The 14,567-nt window shown below is 44.0% G+C and overlaps 2 protein-coding genes across 2 annotated transcripts; both read right to left on the reverse strand.

Moving 5' to 3' along the window:
* Nucleotides 1-10,277: 10,277 nt before the first annotated feature.
* Nucleotides 10,278-10,793, reverse strand: LOC148999227 (uncharacterized). The gene has a single exon (XM_089141369.1). The coding sequence runs from the start codon at nt 10,791-10,793 to the stop codon at nt 10,278-10,280; it is 516 nt and encodes a 171-aa protein (XP_088997495.1).
* Nucleotides 10,794-12,871: 2,078 nt separating this feature from the next.
* LOC148999228 (uncharacterized) lies at nt 12,872-13,892 on the reverse strand. The gene is made up of 2 exons (XM_089141370.1): nt 13,710-13,892; nt 12,872-13,645 (listed from the first exon to the last, which is right to left on the reverse strand). Exons 1-2 carry the CDS (start codon nt 13,890-13,892, stop codon nt 12,872-12,874), a joined length of 957 nt encoding a protein of 318 aa, XP_088997496.1.
* Nucleotides 13,893-14,567: the final 675 nt, after the last annotated feature.

Genomic DNA, 14,567 nt, shown 5'->3' on the forward strand with positions numbered 1-14,567 from the left:
ATAATTGGAATGGAGATACTGCCCATGATTTATTTAACTTGAAAGACAATTTATGCGATTTTTCCATCTGGCATGGGACACACAAAACTGGTGAAGCAAATGAAGGTTGGTGCAAGCCAGAACTACGAAAGAAAGAGTCCAAAGTTCTCTTCGACGAATGCCCTAATCGGTCATGCCACACTTCTTGAGACACACATTCGCTGAGATGAACAAAGGGAGATGCGGATGGTGGATGGAAGCAATAGAGGTCAGCTTCAATTGATCCTTGAAGTAGAACAGTCCCCGTTTTGAGATCCTTCACAAAGCAAGAACTTGGATGAAATTCCACATAAACATCATTATCATGTAAATTTACTCACAGAGAGCAAATTTTTAGTAATAGAAGGCACATGTAACACTTTAGATAAAGTAAGAATTTTTGAAAGGGTTGATAGAGAAGCACTTCCACTATTTCTTTATGCAAACCTGAGCTATTGCCAATGTGAAGTTGATCAGTACCATGGTAAGGCATTGTTGTATCCATGTGGGTTACATTGGACGTAACATGATGAGTGGCACCTAAGACAGGGTACCAAGAAGGATCAAATGAAGCCATGGGTGCTGCCAAGAAAGCTTCTGGAGAAGAATTCAACTTGGAGGCATTGTCACCTGGTGCATTGCAAAAATAACATTGCACCGTTGTATGATTAGTTTTGTTGCAAATCTAACAAGCAACCATAGGGGTAGGGAGGAGAGGTGAAAGATGTTTTGCATGGCTGCAAATATATTAAGCCTATGGATCCTAAAGTGACAGCAAGAAATTATCTAATTTACTTGAAAGAGAACTGATATCAACTTCAGAAGATGGTAGGGATCACCACCAGTTCGGAAACACTATTAAACTAGAAATTAATAAAACCATAACTGTGAAGTACAATGACTTCCAAGAATACTAATAATTGTTTGAGAAAGAAAATGCTTAATCCGATACAAGTGAAATATGTATCATTAGCAGTGATCTCTTGCAGGTCAAGATTCCTAGTCAGCTCCAGGAAGGAGTTGAGAAATGGGGATGGCTTGAAGAAATTACTCAATTTGTATTATTGCTTAATGACTTCGTTGAAATCTCCCAAGATGCTGAAAGAGTTATTGAGGGAAGAAGAGTAAGAAAGGATTTTGTTCCCAAAAGCTTTTTCTTTCCTGGTAGTTGGGTGGGGCATAAATGAAAATGGTTACCCAATCTTTCTTTAGAGAGGAAATTGGATGGCAATGAAAAAGGGGTCAATGTGCAAGAGGGTATGGAGTATTGAGGGTTTGGCTAGCACATACACCCCTCCTTTCAGCCCTCGGGTTCCTGAGCTATTGAAGAAAGTAGATACTCCAGATTTCTAAACCTATTAGGTAAGAAATTGAGGTGATCCAAGCATTTAGTTTCACAAAGAAAGGACATCTGGGTCATGTTTTTTGACTACTTTCCTAATGCATTTCAAAGTAAACTTTCCATTCAGGCCTCTTACTTTCCAAGAAATAAACCTCATGGTTACTGATAAGAAGATTCTATGATAAAGAAAGCCGTTTCACTGTTTCAGCTTCCTCCCTTTGGTCAATTAACTCAAAAACAGCTCATGACAAAAACTGTCATACCCCACCCGCCGGTCTCGGTTACCTGCCTGACAACCCGTGGCAGCGATCCATCACAAGATCCACGGTTTTAGTCTATCAACAATAATAAATACAAATAAAGACAATCAAGATTAAGAATAGTTCAATTAATAAATCAAAGGATTACAGGAGTCCAAATACTCCAATAAAATAATCAATGAAAGAATAATAAATCAAAAGAATACAAGTTCAGCGGAAGCAATTTAAAAAGAGTTAAATTATTTTCTTTCCAGTTTCCTTTTCTAAAGCTAAGTAATGTTTTTCATGAATCTCTAGAAAGGGAGTCCTCCAGTTCTTCTCCATTTTTGAGCGAACTGCCTGGCAACTTGTCTCCTGTGCCCATCAATGGGTGTGATAAGCGCATTCCATGCACTCATAGGAGCTCCCGCACATGCTATCTCCATTTCTCATTGTCGGTGCCACATCTTCTTCATACGGGAATGTTCCTTCATAGGAAACCAATCCATCTTCCGACACATTTCTTCCATCTGCGCAGACTAATAAAACATATACAAATAAAGGAGTGAGTTCTGGAGAACTCAGTAAGAACAATACCAATTCCCATCCATATGTCCAACAAATTAGTAATGCATATATGATATGTATGAGTGCAAAGTATGAATGCTATTAGATCTAACTATGCAAGTCTCTAACAGTTGACATGCTTTAAGATATAACACCAGCCCTCCTCTGGGTAGGTCTAGTCACCCTGATCCAGCAAGGACTGGTTACCTTTGTAGGGATCCTGGGCAAAATGGAAAGTCCACACCTGGCTCTCAAACCATGGCTGGGGTTAAGTCAACACTCTCTCACCACGACCATTGGCAATGAGTACTGGCGCATGTCGGGGTTTCTAATCCAATGCAAGGTCATACAGGTAACATACTACATGAAGTCCATATACATCCCCTATGGCACCAACCAACTCGGTTCAATATCCTTCGCAACCTAGGAATGAGAATCCTCACGGACTGGCTACCGCTATTGGACTTCATTCCATAACCCTATGGTCATCCACATATTATTGGGGCGGAATACTCTCATGACTCCTCACGACACCCGATCCGTTCTTTGGACGTCCATGAGCCCAACCCTAACATATGCAACCCTACCATTTATATGACTAACAGTGGACCAACGTCACATCACTGTCATCACGGGTCATCTGGTTTCAATTCCCCTACCGAAAGGGTAGTAGCATGTGGGGTACCTAGCCATGCAACTCTAGACTCTACCTAAGTATGTCATCCAGTAGTTATGACAGTGCTGGAGACATCAGTAGGCATGTATCCCATACCAAAGCCTTCTGATACCCAAGCTAAGATATCCAAATAGAATACCTATTCCATCAAAACCACGTACTATCAACCAACATCATATCACATTCATAATTGACAAAGTGCATGTATAAACAATACAAACAGCAGTCATATAACAAGATCAACATGTGAAACATGATTACAGCAGCATATAAAATGAAAGATTAATACTAACAGACACTGGACTAGCATGTTCAAGTCAATTCATAAAGATAGGATTTTATGCCCTTACCTGCATATAAGTAATCCGTAAACAACTATAAAACTCTCTCTTCAAACAGAGGACACCTATACACAGGGTTACAATAAGGTATAAGTTAAATGAATCAAATTGGATCAAAACCAAAAGTCATTTGGTCACTGGAAATCAGCCGGTCGCTCGTGTCGGTCGCTTAAGTTGAGCGACCGCCACTAGTGGCCGCCCCAAAAACAGAGAGTTTCAATCCGAAACTCAAGCTTTTGATCATTCGTTTTCAATCTAAATTTTGGATGACCATAGTTCGAATCTCAAATCTATTACTCCCATAACCACTGGTGATACTAAACCTAAACAAAGACATCAAATTGATTATTCAGAAACCTCCCTCTTGATTAGATCAGCCCTTTTTACGAAAGTAGGGTTTCGTTTTCGGATCTGATCTCACCAAGATTAACAAAAAGGTAGGCGATGCAATAGAAGGATCAAGAACAAACAAAGAGGAGTACAAATCTACTTTTATCATAGCAAGTGGTGAAGCATAAGTGAACAGGGAATCACTTACCTCAACTAGATTGACTATGGATGACAGTAGAGCCTTCTGGGACTCTAACAACACTTTAGATATGCTTTCAGCACTTCTCCATAGCAGTCTAACCTCCAAAAACGGTAACCACAAATAAAATATTCATAAAAGGTGAGGGTTACTATTTATAGGAGTCAGGGGGCAAAATAGGGCCAAATCCCGCAACCAGAACCAGGCGGTCGCTTGGTTCAATCGACCGCCACTAGCAACCGCCCCCATGTATTTTGCTATACAAGGGTGCTTTGCTAGGGGGGTTGATGTCCAAGTACAACCTAGCCCTAAAGAAGACATGGGGGAGATCTTACCTTCATTTCGGACATCTCCAGACATCACTTGCCTTTCAGAAGTCCAACTACCAAGCAAGGCAGGCTCTTCAACTAGAGAATCCAGATCCATGGGTTCAGGGTATGGATCATGGACTTCTATACGGACACTCCACAAATTTACCCGACTAGACCTTCGGGTTCTCGGACTTGCAATACAGATCCCGGGTTAGAAATACGGGGGTTGTTACAAAAACTCTTTAGATGCACCGTAAAATCAGGGGCGGACCCAGGATTCAATATTGGGGGGGGGGGGAGAATGAAAGCCAAATAACATTCTCGTTGGGGAAGCATTAATGCTGTTTAGCCACACATATTGTGTGGGGCCTTATAAGACCCATTGAAGGTTCCACCTCTAAATTATTTTATTATATTAAGGAATAGGTCCACATATATTTTGTGGGGCCCACACATATTTAAAAGAAAAAGTAAATTATTGATAATGATATTTTTTCCGACAAAATATAGGTAAATTAAAGCAAAAATACAAATATATATATATACACACACATGACTTCAACCCTAAAAAGTTAGATGGAAGCCAAAATTTTATTTGGTAGGAGGTGTAAACCAAATTTTTTTTTTAGGTAAGAGATGCAAACCAATGGTAATTAATTACCTTTGATGCGTATCAGTTGTATTGATGTTGCACCCGACTGAGCCCCCTTCAAGCCAAAGACGATGAGTCCTGCAAAAAGAGTTAGACGCGGGCCGGCTAGAGTACTGGGCAACCGCCTCCAATGGCTAAGTCAGACAGTGAACTGACTAAGATCTCGTGCCAGAATTACACAAGACTATGCTCAGAATGATTGGATGCTTACCGGAGGGGTATGTCCCTCTTCTTATACCGTTAATGTTACCTTTTATGCATTTGGTAAGTCTACCCGACGGAGGCTGTTGTTTCTCTTGAGATCACTTCTTACTGTCGTCAATCCCGCTCGATCAATGACGGAGTTGACTTTCCTCATTGAGAATGGTTGCTATATTAGTCGAGTGTGCATCGCACCTTGATCAAGCCAGTTGACTCTTATCCCGACTGAGTGTGTGGAGCCCTAGCCGGGTTTGACCCAATCTGGTAGGAAACTTCCGTATCATAAGCCCCCTATCCCGATCATTGTTTACAACGTGTGGGATAGCAAGGAAGTTAAGCTGTCAGGTGCATTTACCTTTCCCGACTCCTAATCTTAATGGGTCCTCTTCATACAATACCACTTCACAATCTGCCAAGTTTCTGAGAGAGCTACAGTTTCCATCATTCTCGACTAAGAATTGCTCCTGACTAAGCTCCCAAGATCCTTCAAGTCTTTAAGCAGTAAGTTATTTTCTTCCTTTCTATGGCCCCAAAGAGACCTAGAGTGACTTTGAGAGGTTTTAGACATCAGCCTAAGGTTCCTGTCCCCATATATCGGGAAAAGAAAAGTCGTCGGGCCGAAGGATATGCGAGTGAAGGTGATAGCGATCAGACAAGGAGGTTTAACTTGACCGGGGATCGCTTGAAGGACCTTCATGAGCAGTCCTCAAACGATGAAAGCTCTCATACTTCTAGTGATAGTCCTTTCGATGATGACCCTAGGGTTCTTGAGGAGATAAGGGAGATGAATCGTAAGGATAGGAAATATCAAGCCGCTCGAGCTCAAGCTGCTCAGGCTCAAGTTCATGAAGTTCCTAGTGTTGATTCCCAGGATGAGGAACATCAGGATGATCCCGAGTCTTCTGCTGCTTCTGATTCTGCTACCCCTTCTGCCCGGAGTGCCTTGAGGCCAGAATCTACGGCCACCTCTTGTGATCCTTCAGCTTCTTCTCCCCAAGTTTTCTTGAGGCCTAACACTTCGACCTCGTCCCGAGTTTCTTTAACTAGAAAAGCCCCACCCCGTCCGCCGTTCCAGCGTCCTAGTGGTTTTCGGGGAGCCATTCCTCGTAAGCCAGATAGGAAAACCTTTGATCGGGATGCCTTGGCGTTGGAAAAATCCCAGCCTTTAACTCCTTGGCACATCGATTTCGTTCAATCTTCCTCGGGATCTGAGTTTTACCTTTGCTCTCTTTTTTCTGATGACTTAGATAGGTTTAAGTCAAGCTTTGGTATACTTGAGGGGTAACAAGTTATCCTCCCGACTGATGATCAAAGGGTGAATAATCCCCTGAGGGGCTTCTATCCCCTATATTATGATGCTTTCGTCGGGGGCCTGCGTCTTCCTTTGCATTATCTTTTTGTGGATCTTTTAGAACACTATGAGCTTAGCCCGTCTAACTTGAGCCCGAACAGTTGGCGCATCATGATCGGTTTTGTCGGTTTTTGCAGAGCCTTAGGAGTTTTCCCGACCTTTGGCATGTTTCATCACTTTTATTCTTTGCACCCTCATACCTAGCGTGGCTGGTTTTTCTTATCAAAGAGGGTGTCTTCTTCTTTTCAAGGGAATTTCATCTTGAAAGATTCCCTCCTGTCCACAACCAAGAAGTGGAGGGAATTTTTTCTTTGTTCTTCAAACCTTCTGCTCTCGAGCCTTTCCTTACACAATTTCAGGAGAGATCCAAGGAAGATATTGATCTCCTGAACACCCCTGTCGACTTGAATCCCGACGAAGAAGAAAGGGTCAGGTTCATTAACCAAGTGGAAGGGGATGAGTTTGTAGTCCATGGTTATTCCATGGAATATATTCAGTACTTCAACTGTGGGGCTTCTCCCGGGTAAGCTTATGTTTCTATTGCCTTTACTTTGTATTCCCTGTTCTAACCTGATTATATCTCTCTGTCTTGCAGTGGCCAAAAACATCTCTAATGAGGATCTGATGGTCACAGCGCTCGGGGGAATGGATGAGGCCCGGAGAAGGAAGCCTGTCACTAAGACGAAGGCTTCAGCTTCTGGGGTTCTGAAGACAAAGACCCCCGCCCAGGGTTCCGTCCCAGTTAAAACTTCTGTGGCCAAAGGCCAGTCTTCTGCTACGGCTGCCTTAATTGGGATTGAAAAGAGTCCAAAGAAGAAAGCGCCTTCTTTGGGAGGTGAGAAAAGAAAAGTGGAGGTGGCTCCTTGTCCTCCCCCAAAGAAGGTTCGTATCTACGAACCCGAACACGATGTTGGGCCTTCGACTTCCACTGGCATTCCCGAGTTTAGCTCGGTTTTTGTTGACTTGGGTCATGCCGAGCAATGGCTAAGGAATGCCACTGAAGACGCTGATTGGGAGTACTTGAAGAATCTCCCCAACAAAGAATTTTTTGCAGAAGGATACAGGTAACGTTCCTCCCGTTCGATCTTTTTCTTCTTCCTCTTTTTGTTACAATTCGTCTAATGTTTCTTCTTCAGGTATGTGGCCGAGGCTGTCCACATCTTCGCCATGTCTCTAAGTAGAGCTCTAAACCAGTCTGATCAATTGGCGCTGGCTGAGCAGCTGCATCAACAAGCTAACGTTCTGGCTGGTCAAGCGAAGAAAGAACTGGAGGAGGCTTAGGGAAAGTTGGCCAAGCTGAAAAAGGAGAGGGACAACCTTTCCAAGAGCAAAGGCAAATATAAGGGAAAGCTCAATGATCTTGACAAGAAACTCGGGAAGGTTGCTGAAGACTTGAAGACTTCTGAGACTCTCCTGGCTGAGGAGAGAGAGAATATTGTTCAACTGAGGAAGGAGCTGGGGGAGCTGAAGGCCTCGGGGGCACAAATTTTCAGGCGGGAGGTACTTTTCCACCAAGGAGTTTAAGGATTTGTCTATAGCTATTTCTACTCCTGCCTTCAAGTTGACCCTTCAGTAAACGCAGCTTCCCCATCCCGAGAGATTGCAGGAGCTTTTGGATCCCACACTATATGATGAACTCAAGCTTCCTCGGCTCGAAGATCTTCCCCAAACTTCCTGAAACCCTATATCCTGATGCTACGGACTACATCAATCCTCCTCCTCAGAATCAACCCGAGGAAGAAGCTGAGGAGGAAGATGAAGAAGAAGAAGTAGAGGGCGAAGACGAGGTTGAAGGAGGGTCTAAGGAAGAGGCTGAGGATGATGGCCCGGAGAAGTCATTTGCTGAAGAAGAAACCAGGGGGTCCTCGACTGACACCGTTGTTGACACTAATGTGTCCAATGATGGTTTGGTCGGGCCTTCTGCTGAAGAGAAAGCTTCCTCGAGCCCCTCCTTGAGGATTGACTGAAATTTCTGGGACAGGATGCATGTGACAATCCATGATGGGCGTCAACTCGTTGGTAAGTTCATGGCTTTTAATCAGCACATGAATCTTGCTCTCGGCGACTGCAAAGAGTTCAAAGATGCTTCGGTATATCAATTGTAATGAAGCATCTCTTTGCCGGTGTGATCTTGGTATTTTTTGTGTCCCGAGTCCTGTATCTTTTTGTTCCCGAGTCATGTAATCCAGTGTTCGAGTTATCTCTGTAACTAGCATGCATTGTTCAATTCTTTGTTCTTGAGTCATGTAATCTCTTATCTTGAATGAAATTTGACCAAGTGTTTTTCAACTATAGTATTTTTTGACTTGTACGGGATAAAGGAAATATAAGTCATTAGCAAAGGTGCAAAGTAGACCAGGAAGGACCCGCATCAGTTTAACCTTAAAAAAGATGCAAGTCCTTAATAAAGGTACAAATGTAGTCGAGAAGGACTCGAATCAAATTAGTCTTAAAACAGTACAAGTCCTCAACAAAGGTGCAAAGTTAACCGGGAAGGACCCAAATCGATATAGCCTTAAGAAAGTGCAAGTGCTTAATAAAGGTGCAAAATAGTCGGGTAGGACCCGAATTGATATAGCCTTAGGAAAGTGCAAGTCCTTGATAAAGGTGCAAGATGACCAGGATGGACCCGAATCAATTTTTATTGCCTTAAAAAGTGCAAGATGATCAGGAAGGACCCGAATCAACTTTTTGAAAAAGATACAAAACTACTGATAGAACTTTCTCAAGTTGGTGGAGTTCCATGATCGATCAATCGGCTTTCAAGTCTTTGAGTCTTTCAGTCGGTATGCTCCCGATTTTGTTTCTTTGTCAACCATATAGGGCCCTTCCCATGTTGGAGTTAGTTTTCCTTGGTTCTTTGGGCCGGAAGCCCCAGTTCTTCTCAGCACCAGATCTGCTGATCTGTATCTTCGGCTTTTAACCTAGGAGTTGTAATGTCGCGCCATTCTTTTCTGATACAATTGATTTCTTTGCTAGGCCTTCTCTCGGGTTTCCTATAAGAGGTCCAAGTTTTCCCTTAGGCCTCGGTCGTTTTGCTTCTCATCGAAGGTGTTGTAACGAAATGACCCGGCTAGTACTTCCACGGGAGCCAGAGCTTCGGTTCCATATGCAAGGCAGAATGGAGTTTCTCCAGTCGGAGTTTGAGCAGTTGTCTTGTATGACCACAGTACACTTAGGAGTTCCTCGACCCATAGTGTCCGACTTTCCTCCAATCTCTTTTTGATCCCGTCCAATAGTGTCCTATTGGTGACCTCCACCTGTCCATTGCTTTGGGGGTAAGCAACTGAGGCGAATTGATGCTCAATGTGATATCTTTTGCAGAAAGATTTGAATCTTGCCCCTTCAAATTGTTTTCCATTATCTGTTATGAGGATTCGGGGTATCCCGAACCTGTAGATAACTTTTTCTTCAAAAAACTTCTCCATTTGCTTTTTTGTAATGGAAGCTAATGGTTTTGCCTCGACCCATTTTGTAAAGTAGTCTATGGTGACCACAAGATACTCCCGGTTTCTTGAAGCCTTCGGTAATTTCCCGATCAGATCCATACCCCACATTGCGAAAGGAGTCGGGCTAGAGACAGGCATCATGGGGACTACAAGCACTTTTGGAACATTGGCATGCTTTTGACACTGTTCGCATTTGCGACATATTCAATAGCATCTTTTTGCACAGTTGGCCAGTATATACCTGAGCGCAATACTTTTTGTGCCAAAGCTTTTCCACCCATGTGTGCACCGCAAAATCCTTCGTGGATTTCTGCTAAAGCATAGCTGGCTCGGGAAGGTCCAACACATCTCAAAAGTGGTTCGGTGAAGGATCTTCTGTATAACTGGTCATCTACGATGGTGATCGTGTAGCTTGATTCTTAATCTTCTTGGCTTCCTTGGGTTCGGTTGGGAGCCTGCTTTCCTTTAGGTAAGCTACCAAAGGTGTGGTCCAGTTGGGATTGCTAGTGATATCAAAAACTTCTGTTTCTTGTGTACTCGAGAAATCTAATTCTTCAATATAGACTGCCAAGTCTAGGTTTTTGTAGTTGGCTGAAGATAGTCAAGATAGTTCAGCTGCCCGTTCATTCTCTTTTATGGGTATTTGATGGAATGATACCAGGTCAAAGAGTGTTTGGAGTTGCTCAACCTTGGCAAAGTATTTGGCCATTCTTTCATCTTTCGCATTATACTCCCCCTTTATTTGATTCACAACGTGTTGGGAGTCACTTCTCACTTCTAACTCTCGAACTCTGAGTGCTCGGGCAACTCTCAAGCCTGCTATGACAGCCTCATACTCGGCCTCGTTATTTGAGGCCGGGAAGTTGAATCTTAATGCATAGCTAACTGTGAAGTTCTCGGGACTTTTGAGTGTCAACCCTGGTCCTGATCTAGAAATGCTACTCGAGCCATCAACATGCAGAATCCACAAGTCTGATGTCTCGGGAGTTGCTGCGTGATTCTCGTTTTGTGGTAGGCTGCTTTCCACAATAAAAGCAGCCAAAACTTGAGCTTTTATGGCTGTCCTCGGTTTGAACTCGATCTGGTACTCGCTAAGCTCCACTGCCCACTCGACCATCCTTCCAGCTACATCAGGTCTTTGGAGTATTTTCTTGAGTGGGAAGTTGGTCGGGACTATTATTGGGTGTGCTTGGAAATAAGGCCTTAGCTTCCGTGAGGCTACAAGAGTGCTAGAGCTTGCTTATCAACATCCGGGTACCTTGTCTCAGCATCAATAAGTACATGACTCACATAGTAGACCGGGTTCTGGATTGTCTCTCCTTTTACCAATACAGCACTGACTGTAGTGGGTGAGATGGCGAGATAAACAATTAGAGACTCCCCGGTTACTGGTTGGGCTAAGACAGATGTTGTCTCGAGTGATATCTTCAATTGTTCAAATGCCTGCTGGCATTCTGTTGTCCAAGTGATTCCTCCCGAGCTCGGTGTAGCCTTCAACGCTTTGAAAAAAGAGTTGCATTTTTTCCCCACTTGGGATATAAACCGATTCAGGGCCGCCACCCTTCCTATCAAACATTGGATTTCCTTTACAGTAGCGGGCGGTTGCATTCCGATCAGTGCTTGGATCTTCTCTGGGTTAGCTTCGATTCCCCTTTGAGAGACCATGAAACCGAGGAACTTCCAAGAGGAAACTCCGAAAGCACACTTCTCTTGATTCAGATGCATTTGATATGTTCTCAACACGTCAAAAGTTTCTTCAAGGTCTGCCAAGTGTTTGACCCGAACAAGACTCTTCACAAGCATGTCATCTACATATACTTCTATATTTCTCCTGATCTGGTGTTGGAAAATTTTGTTGACAACCCTTTGATAAGTAGCCCCCGCATTCTTCAACCCGAATGGCATTACTCAGTAGTAGTAACTTTCCCGATCGGTCATGAAAGATGTATGTTTTTCATCTTCCCGACTCATCAAGATTTGGTTATACCCCAAGTAAGCATCCATAAAGCTAAGAACTTCATGTCCTGCAGTTGCGTCAATCAAAAGATCAATCCTTGGGAGAGGGTAACAGTCCTTCGGGCAAGCTTTGTTCAGATCCGTGTAATCGGTACACATTCTCCACTTCCCGTTCACCTTTTTGACCATTACCACATTGGCCAACCAGGTGGGACATTCAATTGGTTCAATGAAGTCTGATTTCTCAAGTTTTTCAACTTTGATTCTGATTGCCTCATGCTTTTCGATTGTGAAATTTCTTCGCCTTTGAATGACCGGGGTAGCATCTTTCTGGATCTAGAGCTTATGTTCTGCCACCCGCCTGTCTATCCCAGGCACGTCGCTTGCAGACCACGCAAAGATATCAGTGTTGTCACACAAGAACTTTGTGAGCTCCTTCTTGAATTCATCTGGTTGCTCTGATCCAATGAATGTCCCTCGATCGAGTAGAGACTGGCTGAGTTGAATTCTCTCCAGTTTCTCTACCGGCTCCGCTCTTTGCATGTTTTCTTCATCCCGATCGTCACGAACTTCAATGATCAATGCGCTTCCCGAACTTTCTGACCTCCGTTTTTTTTCTTCAAGTTATTGACATAGCATTGCCGGGAGGTAGATTGATCGGAACAGCATTCCCCAACCCCTGCATCAGTCGGAAACTTCAGTTTCATGTATCGGGGAGACACAACTGCCTCAAGTGCATTGAGTGTTGGTCATCGCAGGATCACGTTGTACGCTGACAGATCTTTCACGACCATGAAGTTGACCCGAACCAGAGTGTCTCGGGGTGACTTCCCGATCTTTAGATCCAAATAGATCGTTCCTTCAACTATCGCCGAGGATCCTGCAAAACCATACAGGGGAGTTGACGAAGGGGTCAGTATATCGTCAGCTATCTTGAGCCTTTTGAAAGCCTCATAAGATATTAGATCAACGGATGATCCTGTATCAATCAGGACTCGGTGGACCTCTCGATTTGCAATTTTGACTTTGATGATGATTGCACCATCACGCGGTGCTAGAACTCCACTTAGATCTTCATCTGTAAAGGTTATGGGCTCCGAGCATGCCGGTTTGGCCTCTTTTTTGGTAGATGCACAGCTCCCACGAACCGTGCTTTTTGCTTCGCCTTCCTGATTGATTCTACGGTCGGGCCTCCCATGATAACATAGACTGGTGTCTCCTCCCGATCTTCTTTTTCTTTTACCTTATCAGCCTTTTTAGCAGCTTCTTTCGGGCTCTCTTTTTCGGTTCGGGTGAACTGTCACGGGGCTTCCCTGATCTCCGAACATATTGACCAAGTTTGCCTTCTTGGATCAACTTCTCGATCTCTGATTTCAGGATTCGACAACTATCCGTGTGGTGTCCATAATCTTTATGGAAACGACAATATTTTGTCATGTCCCGATCCTCCGGAAGAGAATGCAACTTCCCGGGCCACTTTAAAGATTTCTTGTCCAGGATGTTTATCAGAATCTCTGATGGCTTTGCATTAAGGGGAGTGTAATGTTCCCGTCTTTGATCACGCTTCCATTTATTTCTTGATCCCTGATTTCTGTCGTTCGGGGAATTCTTCTCTGTGTCCCGATCGGATCTTCTGTCTCGATCGGCTTTCACCCGAGCGTTTATTACTTCATAAACACTAGCTTGCTTTTGGCACTTTCGTAACAGTGTCCCGTATGTCTTGGGTTTATCTGTTAGTAAGATTTCCAAAAGCCTCTGGTGAGTAATACCACTCCAAAGTGCGTTGTATGCCACCTGATCATCGAGATCTTCGATCTCCATGGCCACTTCGTCGAAGCGCTTCAGGAAATCCCACATGGATTCGCTTCTTCCTTGCCTGATAGCAAATAAGCTATCAGATGTCTTCTTGCTCCCGATCGCACTTCTAAATCGGGCTATGAACTTACGAGCAAGTTCTCTGAAATTATTGATGGATCCCAGCCTGCAAGCTGCTGAACCATTTAATGGCTGGCCCTTTGAGGGAAACTGGGAACGTTCTGCAAAGCAACTCGTCCTCCCGTCCGAGTACAGTCATTACCGATTTGAAGTAGCTTATATGCTCCTTCGGGTTCGTCTTTCCCTCGAACGGGGTGAAGGTTGGCATGATGAAATTTTGAGGAAGGGGCATGTTCATAATTTCATCAGAGAAAGGTTCCCGATCAACCACGTCCAGATCCTTGTCATGATCCCAATCCTCAAGTTTACGCTCCATTTCTGCCATCCTCTTACGAAGGCGATTTTGCCTTGCTTCACCTCCATCGGATTCGTCGGTATCTTCCCTTCTTAAGCGCGTTCGAGCAATTGATATCCTTGATCGGGTTGGTTGAGGATGACTTTCTCCCTGGTTCTCTATCTCCTCCCGATGACTTCTTTAGGGTAAGGACTTCGTCTTAGATGGTACCGAAATACGATCTAAGGCACTGATCCTAGTCCCATTTGGTGTTTGCTGACGATTGCTACGTTCGGCATGGATTGGTCTCTGACCCTCGGTTTGTCTGCCTCTCAGGACACCCCTTCTTTGTTGGGATCCTCTAACAGTCTGGAAGGCTTTCAGCAACCTTCCCGCTTGAGTATTGCGTCTTGGTCCTTGTTCGACTCCAATTTGATGGACCAAGTTACGCAACACTCCCTGCATCTCGAGCATGCCCTTTCGAAGTTCATCTACATCCGTTGTAGTGGCGTGCCCTTGGGGACCTTTAGATGTTCCCTCTCCATGTAGATTTTGTGGAATCAGGTTGTCCTCGGGAGGATCCTGTTCCACTCGAGGCGAGCGTTCGACCTCTTCTTCATGACGTGTTTGATCGTCCTGGTGATGGTCATCCCCGGTAGTTTCTTGCCGAGTACGTCCATTGTTTGCTCGTCTCACCATGACTTAGAAAATTGTCTTTCCCATAGA

The sequence above is a fragment of the Hakea prostrata genome, unplaced genomic scaffold, assembly GCF_041222555.1.
Source record: "Hakea prostrata isolate BN-2017 unplaced genomic scaffold, UWA_Hpros_2 contig_22, whole genome shotgun sequence".
Classification (NCBI taxonomy): Eukaryota; Viridiplantae; Streptophyta; class Magnoliopsida; order Proteales; family Proteaceae; genus Hakea; species Hakea prostrata.

Coding starts and splice junctions, on each gene's coding strand:
- LOC148999227 (XM_089141369.1), bottom strand. CDS start 10,793: ATGGTCGAGTGGGCAGTGGAGCTTAGCGAGTACCAGATCGAGTTCAAA.
- LOC148999228 (XM_089141370.1), bottom strand. CDS start 13,892: ATGGCAGAAATGGAGCGTAAACTTGAGGATTGGGATCATGACAAGGAT. Junction 13,646..13,709: donor ATATAAGCTACTTCAAATCG/GTAATGACTGTA, acceptor TTTCCCTCAAAG/GGCCAGCCATTAAATGGTTC.